A 26241-nucleotide genomic window follows, 5' to 3' on the forward strand; every position below is an offset into this window, starting at 1 on the left:
TTCATCTCGCGACGCGGAGCAGACGAGTCGCTGCACAACCGACAACGTCGCGTTCGTGAGGCAGGATAATGAAAAAGACAGAGTCCAACACTGACGGCGTACGTTCAGCATGCGCTCTGTTACTCAACACACGCAGCAACACTGCACTTTTTGAACTGCTTTACAGCATTGACCTGATGTTTGCCTGCAGGTGCTGTTTTACCGGTCGATACTAATCAAGCTACAAAAATTATTACGGATGATTTCCCAGAGGTGATTATTATAGTTGAGTAACACTGCATAGCTTTCACACACACACACACACGGAAGATAAACACGTTTCGATGGATTTAATTATTTTGAGCCTGGGAAAAACAAGAACAGACGACAGTTTTAATTTGATCTGTATTATTTCATTTGTTTTCAATGTTGAGTTTTTCTACTACACAAGAAGCAACTGTTGTTCAGTAGTTCGCTCCAATCGTCACTCTCCAACTTATTTACATGGATTTCTTCTATGACTGAGCTCTTACATAGATGCAGGTTTGTTTACAATATGTGCATTAATATGTACATTTGGATCCTTCATAGAATTAGCAGGGGTCTGGCTCGGCATTTCGTTTTGGTTCAGAGTTCGGACCTCGGCGCCTCGTTGGCCCCCGAGGAGCCTCCACGCGCGCGGGATCAATATTCAGGTCGTCCTCTGGTCGCCACGTGCAGCAGACGCAGCAGCAGCTCCGCGGGGGCGCCGCCCGCGGGGCCGCGCGCCACGTCGGGGGCCTCCGCGTCCGCAAGGCAGTCGGCGTCCGCCGCGCAGCCGTCTGTCGGGTCGATGGACAACAGAGGTCACTCACACGCCACCAACTGACGCCGCTCTGAAAACGTGCAACTCCGCCAAAACACGAGGATAACACGCAATCGGCCCGGGCGGTACCTGAGTCGCAGCAGAGCCCCGCGGCGGCGCAGCGGCCCCCCTCGGCCCCGCAGGGCCGCCCCCCCGCCTGGCAGGGCGTGAGGAGGTGGTTCTCCTCCGCACAGCGGGCCGTCTCCGCGGAGCCCAGCAGGCAGCCGAGGCCGTCGCCGCAGCAGATGCCGGGGCCGAAGCAGCGGCCCCTGTCCCCGGGGCCGCAAGACATGCACTGCGGGAGAAGACGTAGGCTTTGGTTGACGGATATTCATTTAAATCAAGTCAGTGTTGAAATAATAATTCAGCCTCACTGAAAAATAAAGTGGATTTTTACAACTAACTCTATTTCTTGCTCTCTTAGTTCATCTGTTGCTTTTTAATGCTCAATTTAATGAGTAAAAAAACCGTCTTTTAAAGCAAAACACTTCAGATTTCTTCTTTTTTAACGTAGACATTTACTCAGAGACAACTTTTCCTGTGCAACAATCAAAGAACGCCGTCCCGACTCTGGCGCGGAGGATGCCGGCGCTCACCTGTCTGATCCCGGACTCCGGCAGCGCTCGTTTGCCGCCTCGGGGGCAGTTCTGGATGTAGCAGGCGGAGCCGAGGGCGATAAGTCCCAGGACGCACAGCGGGGACCAGGACTGAGGCATCGCTGCTGCTTTGGATTCCGCTCCGCCTGATGGACGCAGCCTGTGACTGACGCGCCGCTCCACCGTCCACTTATAAGCACATGGACATAAGCGGACATTCGTACCTGACGTCAGCATGCGCTCCGGGAGCACGCGCTCCCGAAGGACGGCGGAGTGCGTGCGTGGGTGCGCGCGTGCGTGCGTCGCGGGCGCGGAAGGGTCGCGGCAGGTGTGACTGTGCATCACATTCGTGCCATCTAACAAATGTACAGGAAAAAACAGCCATGACAGCAGAAGATGCCGGTTCTGTATTCACGACTGCGCCGCAATTATTTAGAAGAACGTCTGGGAATAATTTCATCTGAAGGCGGGAGTTAAAAACAATTAATCTGAGTTTGTGAACAACTAATTAAACGTACTGAAAGGAGCACAAGCAATAATTACGGTACATTTAATGATGCTCATCCACAGGTCGGAGATTTTATACATATGCCACAGTAACGTATATTAGTGAGGTTTTATTTGACTTTTGTTTTTCAAGGGTGGTAGCATTGAGAGTGTGTGTAAATTCCAGTGACGTAATCTGAACTTCTGAAACATGATTTACAATTTTAAATAAACAAATTTTTAGTTTATTATTCTGTTCAGTGTTTCATGCTTTGGGTCGTAGCTCAGCAATTAAGTGACGCTGATCAACAAGTGAACAATTAAAAAGGAAAACTGAGCATCAGAGGGCAGCGGGTTAAAGTGTGAAGGAGTCCTTTAATGAGCAACACAGCATTCAAGTCTGCGCGCTTCGTAAAAGCTAAATTGTGGTGTTATTAGGCAACACTTTACATCTTCTCAAACGGACAAACACAAACTTCAGATTTGTCTGAGCAACCAATCAGTTCTGACATGTCACCAATCAGTGATGGACAATAAAAAAGTGGAGGCTGGAGTTCAACAAACAGTCTAAATTTAGTAACGATGATCTTCAAGCCCATGTTTCCTGTTAACATGCAGAACCAATGGTTCCAGTCCTTCTCCGCGGAGCGGATACGGGATCATGAACTCAGTTAAGCTCAGCGCTGTCAGGGAAACCAACATGTAAATTATGCTGTTTGTGAGCGTGAACGCAACGAGTGCCGTTTCTCTGACTTTGGCCTCCTTTAACCTTTTTTTTCACTCGTGATAACGTGCTCATGAAAAGCAATTACAATGAAGTGTTAACAAGCAGAAAAAGACACAGGTAAGGTCGCGTAGCCTCTGCTGGGAAACACTCATTGCGGGGGTTTGTGACAGCATACGACGTCTTAAGGTCCTCATTACAATTTTTCTGAATTTATTTCAAAACCAGAAGACTGTTTGGAAGCTAATCTGGTAAATAATAAAGAGGAGAACGGCCTCAAGGAAGGTCAGTGTTAACAAGACATCAGTGCTCTCAGTGATCCTCATCAGCCTTGTGCATTCTCAAGACACGGATACACTCAGGACATGCACAAAGGCTGCAGAACCAAGGATACGCCCACAGTTCAGCTCAGTGAAAGGACGACAACAGGGAGAGGGGGTGCAGGGGAACAGAACACTACTTTTATTTATATGTGACTGACTGTTCTCGTGAGGGTCAATCAACAGAGGCATGGGATGTGATTTACCAACCTATAGAAGCAGCATCACATCATGGGTCCTAGTGTGAGAGAAATAAAAATCACTCCTGGAACATAATAAATGAAAATAATCAGAGAAGTACAGTTATATGACGGCTAAATAAAATAACACACATAAATCCTTAACAGTTGTAAAAGTTGTTATATAATCAAGCATAGGACATGTATTATAAAACATCTGCTAAGCTGCTCCATATATACAGTAAGAGGGACAAAGACAGATTCTAAACGTCACATCTGAAGTACAATCGCGTCTTTACCTTGAGAACATTCTGCTCGCTTCCTTTCAGTGTGCAGTGTGTCCTTTAAAAGCCACCAATCAGTAATGCACACGCACGACGTCAGTGCGTGGTGTAGCGCTGCGGCAGGCGGGACACACGACCCGATTGGTCCGAGGCGCAGCGGCGGAGGGTCGCGGTTGCGTTTCCCTGCGCAGGCAGGCGTGGCAGAGCAGGTGACGGCAGGCGAGGCGGTAGACGCACGAGGCCGACGCAGAGTAAACGGAGACGGAGCGGGAACACGCCGAGCACGTCTGCTCACCTGCGAGAGTCAAGACAGTGAAAGACTGAGGCACTTTCAGGGAACGTCACAAGCCCTTTGGTGGCGATTAGCTCCTTGTTTGCACTAATTCAACGTACTTGAAGACTTATGGAGCTGCATCCTGTCCAGCGGTTCAGAGTCAGCAGAAGTCTCTCTGTGCTGAGACAAAGTGGAGGTGAAGGAGGGTCGACCCTGCAAGGCGGAGAGCAGGGCCTCATCCAGGCTGGCCGACAGACGCTGCTCGTGAGAGCTGCAGCTAGAATCTAAAGAAGCAATCATGCACAACACACGAATTGGAAAAGAACAGAAACCCACAAAAACACAGCATTGGTTTAGGATCGTCATCTTACTAAATGAATGCACCTGCATCATTTCTTGGTCTTTTTGCTTGAGGTAGTAGTTGCTTCTGATCTGGTGCCTCCTCCATTGACTGGTTGGAAACTCTACTTAGATTTTGCCTCCTGTGTCTATGTCCCTCTAGTTCTTTATCTGTTTGAGCAGGCAGCGAGTCAGATGTCTTATTTCCATTATGTGATGTATGTCCTGATGGACCGCCTTGAAGCCGTGTCGTCGTTTCCGTGTTTATTTTGTCACTTTCAGTCGAGTTTTGTGTCTGTCCAGTTTTGGATTCTAGAAGTCTTGAAGCCTGGGGATTGTCCCTATTCTGTTGCCTCCCCAACGTCCCATCCCTCCTCACCACACTCTTCTGCAAGACAAAGTGGTCAATACGCATTTTCAGCTGGGGATTTGGAAGCGCGTGGGAGCTCGAAGTGAACGGGACACCGGTGAAGGGGTCGTTTGGGGGTCGGCCCCACGTGGCCTCTCTCTTCTGGTATTCCTCCAGGGTTGTGTTGTCCACAGAAACACCACATGGCAGCAGCATAGGCAGCGCCATCACCTCCTGAGTTAAGGGGTCCAGGAACTCTTCGGGGACGGAAGAACTGCCAGGCAGAAATACAAAAAATAATAGAACAAGTGTATTATAATTATTACAACACAGAGAAGCTTAATCAGAAACACAAACAGTACACAAACCTTGCAGGGGTGGCTGTTCGCTGTGGTTGTTTTGTTTGACTGAGAGGGGAGGTGAAAAGCACAGGCTGCAGCCGTCGGTTACTGGCCTCATGGACCGTCCTGATGCGCTCCACTTCTTCTGCAGGGCAGCAGCCTGCAGGTTGTCCCCACACTGCCAACGCCTTGAGCCCCAGGGCAGACGCTGCTCCACCGAATGGCACAGTCACACGGAGTTGTGTCACAGCGCCTAACGAGGACAGGCCGCGGTTCCACAGCGCTTCTTGCCGACAGCTTGCGAGTTGTGGAGGAGGCGGGCAGAGGAACGGGGGACGGGGGCTAAAATTTGAGCGTGTGAAACAGACTACAGTCTCTTCCCTAAGCTCACAACGACCTACAAGTTTAAACTCTGGTTGAAGATGACATGATTCAGTGTGTGACCGACATTTGGAAACTCCTTGAGGCTTATCTGGAGCCTTTTCACCCCACTGTTGGGCCTGAACGCTCCAGCGGTGGCCATTACTCTGCCAAGATTTATTGTCAGGCTGCTGTTCATTTTGGTCCTTTACTTGCCCCAGCTTTCCCTGTTGTGGCTTTACTTCTTTATCAAAACTCTGAGACGGCAGTCGATCAGAACTAGTGCTAATTTCCAGTTTTTTGCAGGCTTGTCCTTTATCCATACCCCATGGCCACAGTTCCACATCCACCCTGCAGAGCTCCACCTGGAAGCCAAACTTCAAGGTTACCTAATTGGAAATGAAAATCAAAAAGAACTCATAAGATAACAACAACAACAATAACAACAACAACAACAAAAATGAATTGATAGAACTGAGAGTGGAAGCTGGGTCATCTTACTTCTACAGGCGGACGCAGGAAGTACTCCAGCTTGAAGCCCTGCCTTCGAAGAGCAGGGTCAGCTGACAAGAGGTTTGTGACATCATAGCCATCTGCACACAGCTGGACAAAATGAACAAAGCATCAACAACAATACAAACAAAACAAATTCTATTCTGAAATGCCAGCAAAACAGATTAAGAAATATCATTGTCAACAATTAGGTGCAGACCTTTTTGTTGCCATAAATAGCAGACCTTGTGTGTCTATACAATTCAATAGCTGAAGATGTAACCTTAGATACTGAATGTATAAGTAACTTGGAAGGTCAGTTGCTTCCAGGGACGTATAAGAAGCAGCGAACAACTCTTAAAAGGAGCAAAAGGACCTTTGTGAGAAGATATTACAGTGATGGTCACATTACAAAATATGAATAAAGAGAACACAACAAGGCCACTTGGGATTCAGTCTCCCACACACAACTTTCCTCTGTGTTATTTTTCTGTCCTCCACCTTCAGGCTGTAATACTTTGTGTATGCATATTGATTCTTTTTGTTCCAAGCCAATACCTGAACCCCTAGTCTACGACAATATACGCCAATACAGAAGCTTCTAGACAAAATTAGTCAACCTGGTTATCTCATTGGATTTCTACTGTAAAGAATTAAACGAAAATAATCAGAGAAGTACAGTTATATGACAGCTCAATGAAATGTGTCAGACCTTGTTGCAATGAATGGTTGTAGAAAAGTGTGGCAGACAGAGATTCACAACCATGTTATTCAACCTGCAAAGAAACAAACACACTTTGAGCAACATAGTTCAAATTGTGGCAAAGACTGTAATTAAACATTATTAATATGAGGTGTTCTTGTTAAATCAGTGTGAGGCTGTGTGAGGCATCAGAGACATATCAGCAAACCTTTGATGAGAAGATCAGAAGGCAAAATAACCACTTAGTAAACACCTTGGCAATAAATTGACCGATAGTGGAAACATCTGTGCATTCTTTTTAACTGTGCTGAACACATCCACTGTTTTGCCTTGTGGCGTTTATGATCAGCTTAAAGGTCAAGGCAACAATAAGCTATTCAGCAATAACTCACATTTATACACAACACTAGGCACTAGGCAACATGTCCACAATTTGACGACCTCCTAACAACATGACCATAAACTGCCAGAGACAGAGAGAAGGTGAGCGAGAGAAACTAATAACATATACAGCAATACAATTAGAAAACAACCCAGTAAATGTAACCACCATGAAGCTGCCACAAGCGTTGGTGTTTAAAGGATGGGTTTGATTCATATAAAGTAAAACTACCATTCTAAAAACTATTAAAGTAAAATCTCAAACATTCACATTGCTGTTTTATGTTGAAGATAAGTTAACGAAGAAATCACATCGTTTATATCGATAGATCGTATAATTATAAGACACACATACTTCTAAGATGGACAGGTATACTTTCCCAGCTAGCTTACTGTAAGAAAACGCATCAGTGGACGCTACGGTTAGCTAGTAGCTCAATGTTTTGCTAAATTCTAACCGCTGCCAAGGCTCCAGATCAGCAGTTTTAACACTTGCTCAGTAGAATGACGCAGCGAACAACCCTTACTTTAAAACGTCGTTGACAAATTGGTCTAAACGTCTTTTTTAGCACATTTGACCAGCTTCAGTGGGTAGCCAAGAGCATTAGCCAGAAAATAGCCGCACAGGTACGGCAGCCGAGAAGGCAAAAAATTCACATGGTTAAACGCGAAAGAAGATAGCAAGATGTGCTAGAAATTAGCGCAAATAATTTGATTGCATTCAAGCCTTTATTACAGCCTAAAGAGGTTCAGACTCTTAGGCATTCAAATATGCGCATTTTTATCGATTCACAAATAGATTTTATGTTCTTGGCAGTTTTTATATAAATGCAGTAGCATAATGTGATTAAGTGTTAAACCCTAATACCACGAATTATTCGATCTATACGACAGAAATAAAATCTGCTTCTTCCATCAATATTTGCTACGCACCCTCAGTCATTTGGATTATTATCATCAAAGATTACAGTAATGGTCTATCCACTTTAGTTCAGTTTTAAAACCAGCAAGGCCAGGAATAGTCCCTTATCTCACTAGAGGACTACAGGTATTCCTCCAATCTGTCATTGATCACTGATCCAAAGAATAAATGATTAATTCAGTGACAACAAATGCTGAATTATTCACATATCTTTATTAGGTCTGCTGAATTTTAACAAAGAGGTGGTTTTAATCAAGCTGGAACAGTACTGGTAACATAAATGCAAACAATAAATCCCAAACATGTATAAAGCATTTTGTTCTCTAAACAATGCATTACTGTAACTACATTTATCACCTACATCAAAAGGAACATCATTTTTGGGCAGGGTTGCTATGATTGCACCATATTGGCAGGCCAATAGGCTTTCTACACAGTTAAAAAAACACAGAAAGGAAAGCTCCAATGGCACATATTTTCTCTGTCAGTTCACCATAATATAACAACAGTAATAAAGATGATAATACTATGTAATACCTTAGAGATAAGTTAATATTCTTGAGCAACATCTTTGTATGCTGGCGTAAACAACACATATAAAAGCCATGATATTCACATCTGAGTCTACTGTACATCATAACTCGTGTGTAGGACACTACATAGTGCATTTAGCCTCAATGCTCCTTACAGAGCCTGGCTCGCGCTTTTCAGATTTTTTTTTGCTCTCTTTCCTGCTTCATCTAGATGAACTGTACAGAATACGTTTTCCAGCATACAGACTCCTACAGATTTTTCACTGCCTACACTCTGCTCATGTCAAGCTTTGACATATAAATCTTATAAATCTGGAGAGGTTTTTGCTCTTCAGTTATTTACTTGCTATATTGCCACTAGTCCCTCTATTCTCAATCTCATAAGATGAAACTTTTCATACATATACACACATGCACACACTCGCTCCCACATGTGCTCTCACTCATACACACGTTTACAATCTATGACTATTATAAGTATTTCTTTTTATTTGATATCATACATTCTATAAAAATGTTTTAGCTTTGGGGATACTGACTGCTCACTCAGACTACTTGGCTGTGAATGGCACAATTGTCATAATAATGAAATTCAAATTGTGTGCTTCCATTCACATGCCTCTTACAGCTCAGCCAGAAAAAAAATGGTGTTGAGAACACTGTGAAAAGCTCCCTACCGCTCTCTAGTGTTTGATTTTAGACACCGCAGACAACTTGCAGTGAAGGCATCCCATCTTAAAACATATTCTATATTTGGGGTTCAATATCTGCTAAACATATTTATTTAATTCAATTTGTAGAAAATATAAACTCTGTTGGTCTTAATGATGTGTTAAAATAGGTCATGCTGGTTGAAACCCTGCGCATGAAATGACTCTAAACCAGGACACTGAACGTTAACATCAACATCTGCTGGGATTTAAAGGAAATAGTCCAGCTATATGGAACAATGTTGTGTAACTGAGATTAGAATTAAAGCACTGAAAATAATATTGATACTTTAGATTTTTTTTCTTATATCTATCTTTTCCCAGCGTTAGTTATTCTCTTACACATGCTGGACAGAATGGAGTAAGGCGCTCTCTGGCCAAAAATGCAAGTTAACATCACACACTCTGACCACTAATTGTACTTTTACAATACCAGTGACACAGACTTACAATGAATAAATACCGCATGATATCCTCCTCAATCATGTCTGACAATATGCCTGATTGTCTTGGTCCTTTTCTAGCATGGGCATTCACCCTCAGCGCTGTAATCTGAACAGTGTCGTTTACCAAGCATCTATCAGTGTTGCACATTTCATGACCACTGATTGTGGGATGCAGTGGTGTGAGAGAGCGCTTCCTTGGGATGTTAAAAACCCAACTTCCTGTTCAGATGATCAGCCTGTGAATATTGAAGCAGTTGCTGTGGAGAGTATGTCAGACAATGCTGATTTATTCTATTGTAGACTGGGTGTTTTTAGTGAGAGGCCTTGTCACTGTGTGTGCACTAAACTCGTTAACTGGGTAATGTGTCATTGAGCGTCACTATATCTCAGTGGACTCTATCCTCTCCAGGCGTGAGGGTCCTGCCCAGGGAGGGGCCAGCTGGTGGAGGGACGGGGGGCCCTTCTGGTCTTCACAGGGCGGCGACAGCGTGAGGGCGATGGGCCCGGGGAGCGAGGCTGGGGGCTGTGGAGACAGAGGCGAGAGGGCGGGAGGCGGGGGAGGGGAGTTGGAGTAGGTGGGAGAGGTGGTGGTGGTGGTGGTAATAGTTGTGGTGGTGGTGGAGATCGTGGTTGGTTTGGCTCCCAGCTGGCTCATGCGCTTCTCCAGCGCCTGGTTTTTCTGCAGCGTCTCAACGTAGCTGAGCTGCAGCTGGGCCTGGTACTTCAGCACCCGCTCCTTCTCGTCCTGCCAGGTGTGCCGCTCCTGGTCGAAGTTGAGGGCCTGGCGCTCGCGCTGCTGCCGCTCCAGGCGCAGCGCCGCCTGCAGCTGCTCCAGCTGCCTGCGCAGCTCCCCCGCCTCGTCCCAGTGGCCCTCCGGGGCCCGCGGCGGCTGGTGGGCCTCCTGGCGCAGCTGCGCCTCCTGGCAGAGCTGGGCCTCGTGACGCAGCTGGGCCTCGTGGCGGAGCTGGGCCTCCTGGCGCAGGTGCACCTCCTGGCGCAGGTGGGCCTCCTGGCGCAGTTGGGCCTCCTGGCGGATTTGGGCCTCGTGGCGGAGGTGGGCCTCCTGCCGGAGCTGGGCCTCTGGGCGCAGTTGAGCGTCCGCCTGCTGCATGTGGGCGTCTTGCCGCTGCTGCACGTCGCGCCACTGGGCCTCCTCGCGCTGCTGCCTCTCCTGGCGCTGAGCCTCCTGCCGCTGGGCCTTGGCTTCGTCGCTCTGAAGGCTCAGTAGCGTGTCGGACGTGGGGGTGAGGGAGCTGGCGGAGGAGTCGGGTGGGTTTCGTGGGCAGTGGACGACCCCCCAGGGCGGCAGCAGCCCTGCAGCAGCTAAGTTAGGGCTGACCACAACTTCTGCGCCTCTGCTCACTTCGCTCAGAGCCCGCTTTAAACTGAGCACCTCTGCCTCAAATACACCCAGCTTCTCTCTAAGGGCGGACACCTGTGGAAAAAGAACAATCCCATGTTCAGCTGTGTTTAGCTACACATGACTGCTTCCTGGCAGCTAAACCCCACCTCAGACAGGGTCCTCCTCAGCTCGCCCTCACACTTCTCCAGCTCCCGGCTCTTGGTGCTGTAGGAGTCCTTCAGGCCCAGCATGGCCTCCTCCCGCTCCCTCAGCTGGGCATTGAGCTCCTTCAGCTGGCCCCTCAGAGCCACCATCTCCCCCGCTCGCTGGGTCACTTCGGCCTGACTCTCTCTCAGCTGCTGCTTCAGCAGGGAGATCTCTCCCGCCTTCTGACAGACCTGTGACGTGATGGTTGAGAGCTGTGACTTAGGGGCCGCGCTGAATCAACCCTGTTACCCTTTTCCTGAGCTAGTGTCTCACCTCCCACTTGGTTTCCTCCAGGCGAGGCAAGATGTCCGCCTGCTCTTTCCTGTAATCCAGGCACTTCCTCTCCAGCTCCTCTCTTTGAGCCAACAGAGCGGCCATCTCCTCCTGGAGCCTCCTCTTGTCCTGGGACAGACGGGTGATCTGGGCCTGCAGGGCGGTCTGGGAGCGCTGAGCGCGGCGCGTCACCTGCACGTATTGTGTGGTTGTGAGTCTGACCGCTGGGATGATCCTGCATCTAAAGACTGAATATGTGCAGTGAGGTCACCTGCTGCAGGCGCGAGGCGTAGTTCTGCCTCAACTCATCCATTTGTCGTTCCCAGACGCGCTGCTTCTCCTCAAACACCTGAATGATGGCTGCCTCGCTTTGGTCCAGGTTTCTGCGCATGTGCTGCACCTGGTGGAAGCAGAGATGAACGCGGACACACGTTTATCATTCGAAGTTGAATAAGTTACTTTTCAGGTCATTTATTTTTTGGCCTCCCACCTCTTGCTCCTTCTCCCACAAGCGGTCTTCGAGGTCCTGGATGATGTCATCGGAGGAGGGGGAGGGCCGCAGAGGCGCCGGCGCATCGCTCAGGTGGCTGAGCCTCTGATAGGACGAGGAGCTCTTTCCTGAGGAAGATCGGCCACTATCGGAGGCGCTGAGTCCGTTCTGGAATAAAGAACCAGTCTGATGCATTGAGGAGGAAGCGCAGCCGAGCGGCAGATTTAGTGAGCGTGGACGCCATCATACCTGGTAGCCCGGCTTCTCCAGCTTCTCCAGGCCCACTGCCGCTCCAGCCATCCCCAGCCTGTTAATGTGGCTGGTGGAGGCGCTAAGGGGCCCCAGAACCGCGGGGGGCCCGCAGCCGGAGCCCGAGCCCGTGTACGTGGGCAGGCTGGTCAAGGAGTTCCTGCCTGAGTCGGACATCCCTCCCTGGACCACCTCGTTACCGTTCCCCCCGCCCTCGTTCCGGCCGACCCTCACCGGGCTGTCCTGGTCCAGCAGCAGCGCCTCGGGGACCTCCCCCGATTCTGCTGCCCCTCCTCCGTCCCGGCCCCTCCGGCCTCCTCTGCCCTCAAACCCGTCGCCCCTCGCCTCCGGCCTGCCCTCGCTCCCGGCGCCTCCCGCCTGCCCCACCAGGTTCTGCATGGAGTGGAAGCTCTTCGGCACCACCGGCTTGAAGGCGGACGGACGAACGAGGCCCGAGTTGTTCTGCATCGCCTGCGGCGGAAACGAGTGACGCAGGTGAAATTCATTTGTCTTGTTGACCGGAGCAACAAGAAAACCTGAAGCAAAGCAACGCAAACACAAGGAGAACATGGAAACAAACTCCACACGGAAACAAGCTCTACACAAAAGGGCAGCGGCCCGCTGGCGAACCCAGATCCACCTGCACTACAGGGCAGACAGTGCTAGAGACGACGCAACCCCATGTTATGAACCTCTGCCTTTTGCTGAAAAGCAGCAGAAAGATATGCATTTACATCAGCACAAATCAAAGTCGGCCGCTGTGGCTGAACGTTGGAACGCGTCTTTGGATGAGAGTCATGTTTGAGCCATGAAAAGAAAAGATGACATCACAACCAGGATAGAGACGAGGAAGGATTCCGGCTCCCAGTCGCTTGTATGGCGTCAAACCGTAAATACGTCTCCACTCTAGATTTGTTTTTTTTTGGGGGAGCCCTCGTCACAGGCTACATGTGAGCAGCTCAATTAAAGGGGTTTCTGCATTCACGTATTCCCTTCTTTTATTTCAGTCCAAATTATAGACATGAATTATGGAATTTAGCTCGACGTCACACAAATACCAAACAAACAGGTCTGTGTAGAGGAAAACGTTAGGTTCATTACTTTCCACCCTGGTCTTGATGCTCGACTGATTCTACAACCCCAGGGTGGGAACCTTTGTCCTAAATCTTGAAGTACCTGCTCCAGTTTTCCCGACACTGGCAGGATCTTGGGCGGGTTGTGGTTTGGAGGGTTATGGCCGGCTGGATTGCTTTCGCCATCGCCTCTGGCGCCGGCCTTCTCTCTGTGCGGGTGTTGGCTCATGCCGCCACCGTTCTTCTCGCTCGCCGCTCGGCCTACAACGTTCCCGCACGCGTCCAAACCCGCCGCCTGCATCTCCCGCTCCCGCTCCCTCTCCAGCCTCTCGCTCTCCAGCCGCTCCCGCTCCCTCTCCCGCTCCCTCTCCCGCTCCCTCTCCCTCTCCCGCTCGATCTTCTCCCTCTCGATGCGCTCCCTCTCCCTCTCCCTGGCTCGCTCCCGCTCCCGCTCCCTCTCTCGCTCCAGCCTCTCCCTCTCCACTCGCTCCCGTTCCCTCTCCCTGTTCCGCTCCCGCTCTCGCTCCCTCTCCAGCCTCTCCCGGTCCCAGTCTCGGTCCCGGTCCCTGTCTCTCCCCCTTTCTCGCTGCCTCTCCCTCTCCCTCTCCCTCTCCCACTCCCTCCTGCCCGCTCCGTTGCCACAGTCCAACTGGTTGTTGTTGCACGGGCCCGTCATGGTACATTCAGTGTTGGTGGAGGAGGCCGTTTCGGTGGGCCGGTCAGTCCCAGTACAGGTCCCGGTCCCGATACTAACGCTGCCTCGTTCATCGCTAGAAGCCGTCCCATCAGATATAGTTGCCGGCGGTCGGGGGAGCCGCTCTGCGCTGCAGCTGCGATCTGCAGGGCAACGGCGAGAGAGAGGAGGGGCCCGAGGTAGGGTGGTCCTCGTACCCACAGACTTCATGGCAAATTCCTGCTCTCCTGCCACCCCACTGCCAACACTGCCCATAGCGGGGGGGTCAAAGGTCAGGGATTAGAGGTTAGGAGTCAGGATTGGGGAGGGTCACAGATACATTTGGAAGTAGTGTGGGTCATCACAACCTAATGCAGGTAGTGGGGGCACACACACTAGAGGAACACAGAAAAACGACAGGAGTTATACAATATTGTAATTGCATAATGACTAGTTACACAATAGTAGCTAAAGCTCCCACCATTAACACAAAGATAGTTACCAGATCTAGGTAAACTGTCACAATAAACCTAATGACCAGTGTCTGTGTCTGTTTTGGGGTCTAGTTCAGACTGAGGACAGTGTTTTACGTTTCTGTGTCTGCATTCAAGAAGTTGCCAAGAAAGTAAACAAAGACTGGAATGAATTTGTTTGAAGTCCATTTTTGGGCTGTGGGATTTTTAAAAACACAAATAAAATCAAAACTGCATGAAGGCACATCTAATGAAGCACAAAACAACATCCCTGTAGTATAAATAGATCAAAGCCTAACATTAGTTTGATTTTGACCTGTTATTAAGTTTCTTGTAGTTACTTTATTGTTTGGAATTCAACATGTTCAAGTTAATGACAACAAGTTGGCCAACACGTGTCATGGACACTGTCTATGTGCATGTATTTAGCAGAAAAGAACCAGAACTGAACATTGGACAGTGACTTTAAAGGCAAAGCTTTGTCCATCAAGTAGGAACCAGAACCAGATCATCGGCTCTAACACGGTTACAACATTTATAGCGTAACAAAAGTGTCTTATCACAGTCGCTGTATTGCGAACACCTGTGTAACATAAATATGATCTAAAGCAACAGCCCTGCTATTAAGTATCTCCACAAAGGTTATTGTGACATTTTTGTATTATGGAGTTGTTGATTTAACCTGTTGGTGCTGTTAAATTGTCTATCAACTGGACAAAGTGGAGGACTCCTGTCCAAATGTCCAAAGTCCACAATTGTCCACAATGTGGCACTTATGTATGGTAATTCACCACTAATCATTTGTCAATAAAACCTCATAGGTGCAAATTTTATCTAATCTCAATAATCTGTCACAAACAAGGCTCCTCGACCTGAAAAAACAGGCAGAGGGGAAACGTGAGTGTGTGGAGCTTAGCAAAGCAGCAGAGCAGGTTTATCTGGTCCTGGTTATAAATTCATATGCACTGACATAAAATAGCTTCATGATGAAATTATGTTAATATACTTTGCAGTGTAGTTGGTAATTTGTCGAGTCATATCATATCAGCAAATGAACTCTAAAGATCAAAAACACGTCTCACTAGGTTTGCAGAAATATGCAGAAACACTGATACGACCACGTCTCGGATCAGCGTCGACAACAAACTGCATCATCCAAAACAATGGTGATCTTGAAAGTACGTCTAACAGCCAGGATTCACTGCAGGACTGTTGCATGGGACCACGACAGTTTTAGCCACATTAGCAGTGCGTGTACCTAATAAACCGACCTCTCTGCAGAGTATGTGGGAGATAAGAATAGGCCATTATGTTTATCTGGCGTTAAAGCACAGGAGCTTGCTCACATGTAACATTCACATGATTCAAATCATGCAGCATCATATTAACCTGGTTGTGATAGATAGTTAGATAGATAGATAGATAGATAGATAGATAGATAGATAGATAGATAGATAGATAGATAGATAGATAGATAGATAGATAGACAGACAGACAGACAGACAGACAGACAGACACACACACACACACACACACACACACACACACACACACACTGGTGCACCTCCCCTTCTCAGCCCATTTACTAGAGGTTTACTTCCACTTGGCTGAATAGTAGTAGTAGTAAATACACTGCCTGTCTATGTGCTGCTCTGCCTCATTCCCCTCCCCTCACGATTCCCTCTCTCTCCCTTTTCTCTGCATCCCTGGGCGGCAAGGGCGGCTTTAGCAGCATCCGCATCAAGCCCTGAATCGACTGCGCTCCCAAACAATTACTCGCTAGGCCTGAGACAAAAAAAGGGGGAAAGACAGAGAGAAGAGGACGAAAACACACGCACGGCCCTCACTGAATTTCAATATAAGCCCAGATTAAAATACACAGCGTCACTGACATTGACGGCGTATGATGCAGTAGCTTTGATTTACCGATTGTAGCATCCTGGCGGTCCATCATCAAAGGCTACTCACTATTTTGCAGCGCGGCGCTTTGTAAGATGGCAGCCTCAATAAACAAATGTGTCACAACACAGCAACGTCAGTCCCGGTCGGCGGAGTTCTCAATCCATCTGCGATGCTACCGCGGGTCGCTACTAGCAGGGATGCTGCCTTCGACCGCTGTCAGTCGGATGCTGATGATGGAGTCGGTCGGTTGATACGCGCATCAGCTGAGAGACACACACCCACCTCTGGCCCCGCCCCTCCGGCTGCACGATACGAACGCCCCCTTTTGGCATCCGTCCAGCGCTCTCCCCCGGGAAAAGCCTATGGAGTCATACGGCTCTGCTGGAAAGATGGATGAATGGATGGAGGTGGGTGGAGGTGGAGGACACGTGCGAGGACAGCGGCGGCGCTCGTGCGTCAACAGCTCAGCGCCTTTTTTTTAAGGCGTTCTTAGCCCACGGCGCGTACAGAACTCCGCCGTGCTGCAGCTTGGCTGTTTTCTTGGCGTCTCGGTTTGTGTCACTCATATGCAGTGATGACGGCTTCACACACAGGTTTGGTAGTTGTACTCCAGAGCCTTGGCACGGCTCTGTTTATATATTTATTACATAACTGTAGATCAACTTAATCTGACAGTCATCATCTCAAGACACATGCTGCATTCAGGCTCTAGCTCAGGGCCAATAAGGACCCCCCCCCACACACACACACACACAAAATAGACAACACAAGAATAACTAATAACAACTTATAGCTGAATAGGTCCTTTAATTACCACAACAGTGCAGTAACTCAATGTCTTCATCATTCCACAGTATGTTTATACATTGTCTGGCACAATGAAGTGATCTCTGTGCTCGATTTGTTTCATTTTTGAGGGTATAAACCTCTTCAGTCTAGACCTTTATGTAAGATGGCGTGTTCTTCTTTTGTTGCATTGTTCCCTCTAAATAAATACTTATTAGCATTCAGTGACTTGAACACAGATCAATGCACAACATTTACCTGATCTGTTTGGTTTTAATTTTAAATTTTACATTACAAAAGAACAACTAAACACAGCAAACACATTCTTCCAGTGATACAGACACAGTTATTCTCTATTTTAACATGTTTTTGTTGCTACTGTATTATTGGTTTTACTGTACACTATCAAATCTAAAATATTTCAAAACAGGACCTGTTCATGTTCTATGCACGTAATCGGCCACGAGGGGGCGCTGGTGTCCATTTGCAGGCACCGGCCCCTTTACAGCTGCAGTTATGCTGGAAGCCACGCGTCTCTGTCTTCCTCCTCGTCCACGCATGACCTCTCTACACATATTTAACTGCGTAACCTTTCTAAAATCTCTGTAACCTGTACAATATATCATGCAAACTCACCGCAATTCATAGCACTGTATGGTGGGATGCTGACAGACTTTAAGACTCCCAAGAGCCTGTATGGCACATAATGAAGGATTAATCCTTTTTGGCAGGAAACAGCTTTTGGTGGTTTGTTGACCTCTCTCTAAGTTTCTTTTCTTGTCCAAACTAATAGTCACAGTTATCTAAAAAGTGACATGGTATATTTGGCTTCTCCTTTGAATGTAAAGAGGCATGAACTTTTTTTTGATCATGGCTGCCATTTCAAACAAACACTCTAGTGTTTACATGGTTAGACACAGACGAAATCAAGGAATGCATGAGGGGAAAAATGATTGTATATAGAACTACATAGATGTTTTTTATTTGCTTACAGTTGTATTCATGTTTGCCAAGTTTTTGTTTTGTCATCTTCTCCTCTGGACATGATTAGGGCTTTTTTATATAAATAAATGACCTATTATTAATAATTCAAACATCTATGTTTAAATATCTACGTCATAACTGTGTGAAACACTGTGAAATGGATCACATGAAAGACATTAGTTGTGCCTGCTCATCTTATAAAGGCAGCTCAGTGTTCACCCCTGGCTCACACCAGCAGTGGGATCTCCTCCTCTAAGCTTCATATACCGCTCATCATCCAGTCCGCTCAACATGTCCGACCTCTTCCCTGCAAAGCTGAGGACTCTGGGCCGGTGCTTCTGTATCATCACAGGAGCCTCCAGGGGATTTGGATGGGCGCTGGCGCACAAAGTAAGTCCACTCACAGGGAAATGAGGGTAGATGAAGAAAGGCGGGGACCCGGCTCATTCTGCGCCCGTGCAGGTGTCCCACCTGGTGCAGCCCGGCTCGGTCCTGCTCCTGGTGGCCCGCTCCGAGGCGCTGCTGCGGACGCTGAAGGAGGAGCTGCGGAGTTTCGCCAGCGAACGGGAGCTGCACGTGCACTGCGTCGCCGCCGACCTGAGCACGAGAGACGGAGTAAATGCCACAGTGGCGGCGGCGAAGAGGGAGCGGGCGCTGGCGGACGACGTGGACCACGTGCTTCTAGTCAACAATGCTGGTGAATGCGCGGCCGTGACGTCGCCCGTGCGCCGAGTGCTTAACGCCGTGACGTCATCCTCTCTGTGTTCCCCCCCGCAGCCTCTCTGGGCGACATCTCCGGGTTCGTGAGTTTCACGGACCTGGAGCAGGTGACGTCCTACCTGTCCTTCAACGTCAGCTCCGCCCTGGCTCTGACCGCCGGGCTGCTGCAGGTGTTTCCCCACGCACCGGGCCGCCGCCGCACCGTGGTCAACGTCTCGTCGGTGTTCGCGCTGCAGCCGCTGCAGTCGTGGGTGCTGTACTGCACGGCCAAAGCGGCCCGGGGCATGATGTTCAGGGTGCTGGCGCAGGAGGAGCCCACCGTCAAGGTGCTCAGCTACTCCCCAGGTGCGTGAGGACGCGCGTGCGTGGCGCTCGCAGCGAGACACGCGACGGAGACGCGTCCATTCTCAGCCTCTGTGCGTTCCTCCAGGTCCCATGGAGACGGAGATGCAGGAGGAGATCCGTCGGCTGACGGGCATCAGCCACCGCCTGCTCCCCTGCCACGAGCCCGCAGACAAACTGATGAAGCTGCTGCTGGACTATGACTTCCGCTCAGGGGCCCACCTGGACTTCTTCGACGTCTGACGACGTCTATTGGCTGCGCGTGTTTATATCCTGGCTGATTCAGGGGAAAGTGAACCTCATGTTGTTGTTGTTGTTGTGTCTGTTGTGTGTTTTAAATAAATTGAACAAAAACAGTGTTTTTAGACTTTTCTGCCTGGACTTTTACAACGACTATGCATTAAAAAAAATGACAGATTCCAAAAGCAAACCGTTGTCACGGTCTTTCACTATTTATACATATTCTTATTTAATGACTTGAAGCTGATCCCCTTCGGGTCCGTGTAAGTGTGAAACAGTAGGGAAGCGTCTCTCGTGGCTCGTGTCGCAATCGCACCCATGGAGTAAGTGTGAGAAAGCACCAGAACGGAGCCCAGGCAGAGCGGCCCGGTGGCTCTGGCTCTGGTCCGTCAGAACCTGCGCAGCTGTCCAACGTCACCGCACTCTCCTGACAGACGGCTGCAGCTGAGGGACCAAAATAGGCCCGAGGGCCCGGGCGCCTACCAACCCATGGATGGGGGTGGTTGACGTGACAGAAAGCACAAAAGGGCATCCCACATTAAAATGAACCAGTGGGACTATGAGGCCCCGTGGTGCTGGAGCCGGGCGAGCGGCTCGGTTTCCTGGACTTTTCTGTCCACTGAGAGGATCTCTCCTCTCAGCGAAGCGATGAGACCCATCGGCACTGACCCGCGGTCTGTTCCTGTTGGTACAGTTCAGGGGGTGGCCGGTTATTTTAGGACCTCGCGTGAGGAATGTGCAGTTGCCACCGAGGAACCAGAGACCAGTCAACGAGACCCTCCACCCGTCTCCCTCTGCATTCAGCTCTCCAGCGCCGAGGCCCCAGCGTCCATGGAGAACGTGGCCGTGTTCGACTCGCCCGGGAAGGGGAGAGGTCTGAGGGCGACCAAGGAGTTCTGGGCCGGAGACGTCATCTTCTCCGAAGCCAGCATTTCAGCCGTGGTGTTTGACAGGTACGGGCTTCACATTTACTGAGCGCCGGCTCCTCTCCACTCACCCGTTCATTCAGCCCACGCGATGCGTTCGAGTGTCGCTCTGACGGCCCCGTTCCCCGTGCGTTCCCGCAGCCTCGCCGACCGCATCTGCCACAGCTGCTTCCGCCGGCAGGACAAGCTCCAGCGCTGCGGCCAGTGCAAGTTCGCCCATTACTGCGACCGGACCTGCCAGCGGGCCGGCTGGGCCGAGCACAAGCAGGAGTGCGGCGCCATCAAGGCCTACGGCAAAGTGCCCAACGAGAACATCCGGTAGGTGCTCGGGACCAGGAAACGGGCCTCCGGGGCGCTTGTGGCTCGGTTAGAACCGGCGCTCAAGTCGACGGCGGTCGCGGATCCGCCTTCAAAGTGGTTCTTTGTGCTCGGCGGCAGCTTGGCGTCGCGCATCCTGTGGCGCCTGGACAAGGACGGCGGCGTGGTGTCGGACGCGCAGCTGGCCACGCTGGAGGAGCTGGAGGACCACGTGGCCGACATGCAGGAGGACGAGCTGAAGGAGTTCAAGGTGGACATCCACAACTTCCTGGACTACTGGCCCCGCGGCAGCAAGCAGCACACGGTCGACCACATCTCGCACATCTTTGGAGTGGTGGGTGTGAGGAGTGCGTGCAGCGTTAGACAGGAGACCACAGGCTCATTTCCCTTCCTTTGAAATGTTTAAATGTTTTAATTGTCCTTTTACAACGCATTTTATATTGATATCTCACACCAAACTCACCGGAAACCACCGTGTGGATCCGTGATTAGCCTCTAAACTCTCCGTTCAGATCAACTGTAACGGCTTCAGTGTGAGCGACCAGAGGGGCCTGCAGGCGGTCGGCGTCGGCCTCTTCCCAAACCTGTGCCTGGTCAACCACGACTGCTGGCCAAACTGCACCGTGATCCTCAATCACGGCAAGTAAGTGAATGCACCGCTTGGCGCCGGCGCTCACCGCCTCGTTGCTTAAGAAGCGAGCGTTGGTGCTGACGCTGCGCAGGCGGACGCGCTTTTGGTGTAAACTGCTTCCTGTTTGTCTTTCAGTCAATCGGCCGTCGATACTATGTTTCATTCTCAGCGGAGGTGCGTTACCTGGACTTGTGTTGATTATCAGAGCACAATAACCACTAAATGTAACCTCCACCATCGTGTTCATGTGGACAATAATAGTCTTTTCTGTGTGTGTGTTCACACAAAGTTTAACTCTGGTTCTCACTTTGTGTGTTTGTCCATGTGTGATCACATTTAATAGAAGAAATCACCTAATAAAATGATTAAACGTTTGCTAAAACATTTAATTAGTTTAGGCCTTTTGTGACTTAATTATTATTATTAACGTTTACTAAATTTGCACAGTTTTATTTAGGATTTGTTAAATGTGTACATTTATAATAATTGAAGGAAAATGTCTATTGCTCTAGACTTTTTATCCACTAACATCATTTAATTCTCCAGCTGGACTGAGCACTCCACAGGTCGCAAACTGCAAACAGCAGCAAGCGTTTAACCGCTTTCTCCTCCCCAGGATCGAGCTGCGCTCTCTGGGTAAGATCTCAGAGGGGGAGGAGCTGACCGTCGCCTACGTGGACTACATCAACCTGTCCGAGGAGCGACAGCGGCTCCTGAAGACGCAGTACTTCTTTGACTGCACGTGTGAGCACTGCACGAAACGCATCAAAGACGACCTGAAGATGGCGGGCTGCGAGGTGGACGGGGTCAAGGTCGGTGCCCTTTAAGCTCCGCAGGCCGGACGGGGACAGTAAAGCCTCTCCACACATTTCCTTCAGCTTCCACGTGATGATGTAGACCTAAAATGCCTTTGTCACATAAGTAAAACTTTAATACTTTACAAGACACCACTGCCATCGGTTGTGTATCATCTCATCTAAATGTGCCTTCCAGTATAAAAGGGCCTGTTTGTCTGTTTGTTGTAGATCACAGTCACACTAAGACAGGTAAAAATAGAAAGGCCCTGACATTATCTGTGAAACCTGAGCCACTGCACGCTGCTGTCAGCACAACGGCTGCCAGTTCAGCCTCTGCGCCTCTGTGTCACAGCATGTGGGCTATAAATAGCGCCCGTCAGGAACAATCAGCAGAAAAAAGGCTTCTGGCATTTTTAATGATCTATTTTTAACATGATAACCATGAATTATGACCGTCGTTGACATTGGCTGTTCATTTAAATGTCTTTTCTGATCTTTCAGCCTTCAGACGAACAGGTGAAAGAAGCGACGGACTACTGTTTTGAGATGATGGATAAGTTGGACAAGGCTCGATTAAAAGGCGACTACCACGAGGTACCGCGTGGAAAACCATGACTTCACGTCTTAGCGTTCTCTCTCTTACCGGTACGTCTCTCCCCGCGTTGCGTTTCTCCTCAGGTGGTAAAAATCTGCAAGGAGTGCTTGGAGAAAACAGAGCCGGTGTTGGCCGACACCCACATCTACCTGCTGAGGATATGGAGCTCCCTGAGCGAGGTGCAGGCGTACCTGCAGTACTTCGACGACGCCGCCGAGTACGCGCGCAAAATGGTTGAGGGGTACATGTGAGTCCCACACACCTAGATGAGGGCCGGTGTCGGTAGGTCTCCCCCAAAGGCGGCACAGGGAGCGTAAACGGGCCTCTCCTCCCACAGGAAGCTGTACCACCCCAACAACGCCACCCTGGGCATGGCCGCCATGCGGGCCGGGGTCACGCACTGGCAGGCCGGCCAGATCGAGGTGGGACACGGCATGATCTGCAAGGCCTACGCCATCCTCATGGTCACCCACGGCCCCACGCACCCCATCACCAAGGACCTCGAGGTCAACGCCGTCTGCTCTCAGAGCCCGCATGCGAGTGGGGGGGGGGGTCTTTGTTTAAATGACACGCTGGTCTCTCCACAGGCGATGCGGGTGCAGACGGAGATGGAGCTGAGGATGTTCAAGCAGAACGAGTACGTTTACCACAGCATGAGGGAGGCGGCCCTGAAGAACAAGCCCATGACCATGATGCACGAACCCAAGTCCGTGGAGGAGGGGATCAAGAATCTGTTCCACCGGCGGAAGTAGCAGCGGCACTGATTGAACTCATCCTAATGTTTACGGTCGACGGCAGAGAGGCTGTGACCTTAGAGCAACGTTGTCTCTCGCTTTTCTAGGTCCACTTTTCATTAAATTGTCACGTCAGACTTTGTTTTGATGTTGAACAAGGATTTGCATCAGAAGACATCGCTACACAAACACCTTAAATCTAAAAAACGCAAAGCTCATCAACTGAATCAATTGATTCAGCTGCTTTGATTCCTGGTCAGGGCGCCAGCAGGCATCATGCTGCTAACTCTGCCCTGTAAACACCCAGAACTGATGAAATCCATTTATTTGGATGGGTGGTTTTCCTAGCTTTGAAACTTTAAAATTGATCACACTGTTTAAAACCAGAAATTCAAGACCACACTGGGTCAGAGTAGGTCACGGGAGCAGTTTGAGGAGCACCCAGAAAGTTAGCTTAATGCTAAGCTACTTCACCCAGCGAGAAGCACACACTTAAACCCACATTAGCAAACATTTGAGTTAATGAAGCAGCCACAGGTAGGTTTCACATTTTATTCTCCACAGTGAACACATTCACATACGTTTACTTGTTCTTTTATATACAATGTTACCGAGCGTCAGAGTCTGTGGGAAGAAAAAAAAAAAAAAAAAAAACACAAGTTAAAAACTACACCAAAGGCACCGCATTAGTGAAGCCACAGGTTTCGTCCACTCACGTTAACAATAGTGTTCCCATCCACCAGTTCTGTGACTGACTCGATTCCCTTCAGGTTCACTCTTAGCTTGTTGCCTTCACGGTGAACCACCGCCTGCAGGGAGCAGAACACGGGACCGGCTCAAAGCGGCTCGGACCCACGCAGGCGCCGTTAACCCGTTTCAGGTCTTACCTTGACCTTCTCTCCAGTGAGCGTCTCCAGCTCAGACTCCTGTCCAACGGTGAAGGCGTTCACCAGCACCTTGGACCCGGTGGTGACCGTCACTTTGAAGTTGTCGCCAGACTCCTCGATCTCAGAGATGCTCTTGATGTCTTTCCCCTTCTGGATCAGATCATCAGGGATTCCTAAAACACAAATTAAGAGTTCAGCCAATTTTACACTGATTATTTAGAAACCACTCAACAACAACTCACCAACAGCCTTCATGAAAGGCTCGAAGTTCTCCTGACAATCAAGTTGGTACTTTCCAGCAAACGACATGGTGTCTGTCAGTGAAGGTACCGGCAGACGCGCTCCTTCCTGTTTTATACGCTCACACTCCAGCGAGGCAATGATTAACCACAGGTGTCCCCAATCAAGTCATCTCCAGCCCACTTCATCCTGCCGAGCTCACAGACGGGCCACGGAGGCCAAAAGAGACGAAACGAGGGAGCGGCTGGAGCTGAATCAGCTTCATTGGTGGGAAGAAATCAGTAAAAGACGTAGTAAAATTTTAAGGGACAGGGACGCAGTGCTGCACTAACAACACACCAGTGTTTTGCTTATTCTGTCCTCCAGTGTGTGACCTCTACCCTGCAACAGATTATCAACCCACTTACTCAATACTGACGTCGGCATTATCTCATCTGTGTTTAGCAACACGCGCGGATCTGCGTAACATCGCCAATTTGCTGCTGGGACGATTACGACACCGCGCAGCAGCTCACGGCCCGGCGATAAGGCCGCTCGGCGGCGGATCAAAGGTGGGCGCCGCAGCGCGTCAGATAAGCCCCGCAAGTGTTGCAAAAGGGACATGGTGTGACCGGAGCAGCGGCGTAAACAAGCCGGCGTCATGTGAGCGCCGCTCATTAACGATGGGGAAAGATACCGCTCGATCGCTGCGCGCGTGTTGGAGGTAGAAATAAGGACGGCAACATTTAATACTCTGTTAAAACTTTACTTCGTCGTGCACAATCTGAGCGGCCGCTGTTGACATTCAACCGGATTTTCATGCATAAAAAAAACACATAGACAAAGGCACTCTACAGAAATGCCCCCGAGGAGGAGGGCACAGTCAGGACGACGATGGCACACACAGAAATGGGAGGAATCGGCTAAAACTACAGGGCCCGCGTGGGCCCGCGGGCCGTGGGAGCAGCTCATTGGTGGCCCTGGTGAGGAGAAGGGTGACCGGCCAGATGCAGCAGCCGGAGGATGAGGTCGCCGGGGTCGCCGCCCTCATAGTGGCTGCTCTGCTCGTCCCCGTCCTCCTCGGCGAGGCAGGACTGGTCCGTGGCGCAGCTCTCTGCGGAGAGACGGCTCTTTGCCTTCACTGAGCTCCACGCGCGGCAAACACACACTCTACGAACGGGACTCTCTGACCTGCGTCGCAGCACAGCCCTGCGGCGGCGCAGCGGCCCCCCTCGGCCCCGCAGGGCCGCCCCCCCGCCTGGCAGGGCGTGAGGAGGTAGCTCTCCTCCGCACAGCGGGCCGTCTCCGCGGAGCCCAGCAGGCAGCCGAAGCCGTCGCCGCAGCAGATGCCGGGGCCGAAGCAGCGGCCCCTGTCCCCGGGGCCGCAAGACATGCACTGCGGGACAAGACGGGTGGGAAACATGCACAAGATCTTCTCTGATCACATATTCAGTCAGTAACTCTTTGCTCTTTGATTCACCATGAAGCACATAAGGGTCATTTGTGAAGCTAAAGGTTTGCTCTTTAGGCCCAAGCACCATTTTTTCAGATTATTATGTCTAAATTTGTCAAATGCTATTTAAGATGTGAAAGAAGCGTCCTCACCCTCCGCAGCGGCGCGTCCATGATGGATCTCTTTCCACCGATGGGGCAGTTGGAAATGTAACACGCCGAACACACAGACAGGAGAAACAGGAGGCACAGCGACACGGCAGCTGCGGTCATTTCTGTAGGAAAGGAAGGCAAATGTTACCGGTACCGGTCTCAGCTGGACAGATGCTCAGGCGGAAGACGTACTCGTTGCAGTAAAGTCAGCGATTCTTCCACTTCAAGTCGACGCTCTCAGCTTATTGTCCGGTTCTCGGTCTCACGCCGTCGCCGGCAAGTCTTATATAGTGCCGGGTTTTCTACCGCGAGTGACCCAGAAACCCAAAAAGCACTTAAGGCACGTTAATGAGCGCGCCGTACGTACGGACCATCACCTCCGGAGATGAAGCCGACCACTGGCCGGGCCCCGGGTCGCAGGGTCATTAGCGGAGGGCTCCAGGTGCGTGACTGTGCATTTGACAGGCGGCGGCGATGGCAGCGAGGTCACAGGGAGCGGAGGGAGGTGGGGAC

General features: G+C 50.1%; 7 protein-coding genes across 14 annotated transcripts; 2 read left to right on the forward strand and 5 right to left on the reverse strand.

Moving 5' to 3' along the window:
- Nucleotides 1-314: 314 nt before the first annotated feature.
- On the reverse strand, nt 315-2922 carry avp (arginine vasopressin). The gene is made up of 3 exons (XM_029161794.3): nt 1420-2922; nt 914-1118; nt 315-800 (listed from the first exon to the last, which is right to left on the reverse strand). The coding sequence occupies exons 1-3, from the start codon at nt 1759-1761 to the stop codon at nt 664-666; spliced, it is 684 nt and encodes a 227-aa protein (XP_029017627.2). The 5' UTR covers nt 1762-2922; the 3' UTR covers nt 315-663.
- A 146-nt stretch (nt 2923-3068) lies between these two features.
- Nucleotides 3069-7321, reverse strand: ubox5 (U-box domain containing 5). Of its 3 annotated transcripts, none has more exons than XM_029161789.3 (8): nt 7179-7321; nt 6280-6343; nt 5577-5678; nt 4743-5464; nt 4071-4648; nt 3806-3970; nt 3428-3707; nt 3069-3187 (listed from the first exon to the last, which is right to left on the reverse strand). In XM_029161789.3, the coding sequence occupies exons 2-7, from the start codon at nt 6331-6333 to the stop codon at nt 3487-3489; spliced, it is 1842 nt and encodes a 613-aa protein (XP_029017622.1). In that variant the 5' UTR covers nt 6334-6343; nt 7179-7321; the 3' UTR covers nt 3069-3187; nt 3428-3486. The 3 variants fall into 3 exon arrangements, with proteins under 3 accessions (XP_029017622.1, XP_029017621.1, XP_029017623.1); XM_029161788.3 differs by having other exon boundaries at nt 3069-3214; XM_029161790.3 differs by lacking the exon at nt 7179-7321 and adding an exon at nt 7007-7147 and having other exon boundaries at nt 3069-3214.
- sprb (sepiapterin reductase b) lies at nt 6681-19132 on the forward strand. Of its 2 annotated transcripts, XM_029161793.3 has the most exons (5): nt 6681-6753; nt 17918-18104; nt 18177-18411; nt 18492-18779; nt 18865-19132. In XM_029161793.3, exons 2-5 carry the CDS (start codon nt 18006-18008, stop codon nt 19017-19019), a joined length of 777 nt encoding a protein of 258 aa, XP_029017626.1. In that variant the 5' UTR covers nt 6681-6753; nt 17918-18005; the 3' UTR covers nt 19020-19132. The 2 variants fall into 2 exon arrangements, with proteins under 2 accessions (XP_029017626.1, XP_029017625.1); XM_029161792.3 differs by lacking the exon at nt 6681-6753 and having other exon boundaries at nt 17413-18104.
- Nucleotides 7768-16357, reverse strand: lzts3b (leucine zipper, putative tumor suppressor family member 3b). 4 transcript variants are annotated; one of them, XM_055511514.1, is made up of 8 exons: nt 16227-16357; nt 13000-13964; nt 11824-12294; nt 11575-11742; nt 11351-11484; nt 11085-11271; nt 10772-11002; nt 7768-10697 (listed from the first exon to the last, which is right to left on the reverse strand). In XM_055511514.1, the coding sequence occupies exons 2-8, from the start codon at nt 13843-13845 to the stop codon at nt 9642-9644; spliced, it is 3093 nt and encodes a 1030-aa protein (XP_055367489.1). In that variant the 5' UTR covers nt 13846-13964; nt 16227-16357; the 3' UTR covers nt 7768-9641. The 4 variants fall into 4 exon arrangements, with proteins under 4 accessions (XP_055367489.1, XP_055367487.1, XP_055367486.1 ...); XM_055511512.1 differs by lacking the exon at nt 16227-16357 and adding an exon at nt 16011-16220; XM_055511511.1 differs by lacking the exon at nt 16227-16357 and adding an exon at nt 15969-16220.
- Nucleotides 19133-19649: 517 nt separating the features above from the next.
- Nucleotides 19650-23154, forward strand: smyd1b (SET and MYND domain containing 1b). Of its 2 annotated transcripts, XM_029163674.3 has the most exons (10): nt 19650-19969; nt 20084-20260; nt 20381-20594; nt 20773-20903; nt 21027-21065; nt 21508-21703; nt 22190-22282; nt 22367-22530; nt 22621-22789; nt 22871-23154. In XM_029163674.3, exons 1-10 carry the CDS (start codon nt 19665-19667, stop codon nt 23033-23035), a joined length of 1653 nt encoding a protein of 550 aa, XP_029019507.1. In that variant the 5' UTR covers nt 19650-19664; the 3' UTR covers nt 23036-23154. The 2 variants fall into 2 exon arrangements, with proteins under 2 accessions (XP_029019507.1, XP_029019508.1); XM_029163675.3 differs by lacking the exon at nt 21027-21065.
- A 401-nt stretch (nt 23155-23555) lies between these two features.
- On the reverse strand, nt 23556-24305 carry LOC114862918 (fatty acid-binding protein, liver-type-like). The gene is made up of 4 exons (XM_029163677.2): nt 24147-24305; nt 23905-24077; nt 23734-23826; nt 23556-23641 (listed from the first exon to the last, which is right to left on the reverse strand). The coding sequence occupies exons 1-4, from the start codon at nt 24211-24213 to the stop codon at nt 23591-23593; spliced, it is 384 nt and encodes a 127-aa protein (XP_029019510.1). The 5' UTR covers nt 24214-24305; the 3' UTR covers nt 23556-23590.
- Nucleotides 24306-24868: 563 nt separating this feature from the next.
- Nucleotides 24869-26065, reverse strand: LOC114862916 (isotocin-neurophysin IT 1-like). Its single transcript, XM_029163676.3, has 4 exons — nt 25921-26065; nt 25729-25850; nt 25315-25519; nt 24869-25237 (listed from the first exon to the last, which is right to left on the reverse strand). Exons 2-4 carry the CDS (start codon nt 25846-25848, stop codon nt 25092-25094), a joined length of 471 nt encoding a protein of 156 aa, XP_029019509.1. The 5' UTR covers nt 25849-25850; nt 25921-26065; the 3' UTR covers nt 24869-25091.
- Between the last annotated feature and the right edge of the window lie 176 nt (nt 26066-26241).

This window comes from Betta splendens, chromosome 9 (assembly GCF_900634795.4).
Source record: "Betta splendens chromosome 9, fBetSpl5.4, whole genome shotgun sequence".
Classification (NCBI taxonomy): domain Eukaryota; kingdom Metazoa; phylum Chordata; class Actinopteri; order Anabantiformes; family Osphronemidae; genus Betta; species Betta splendens.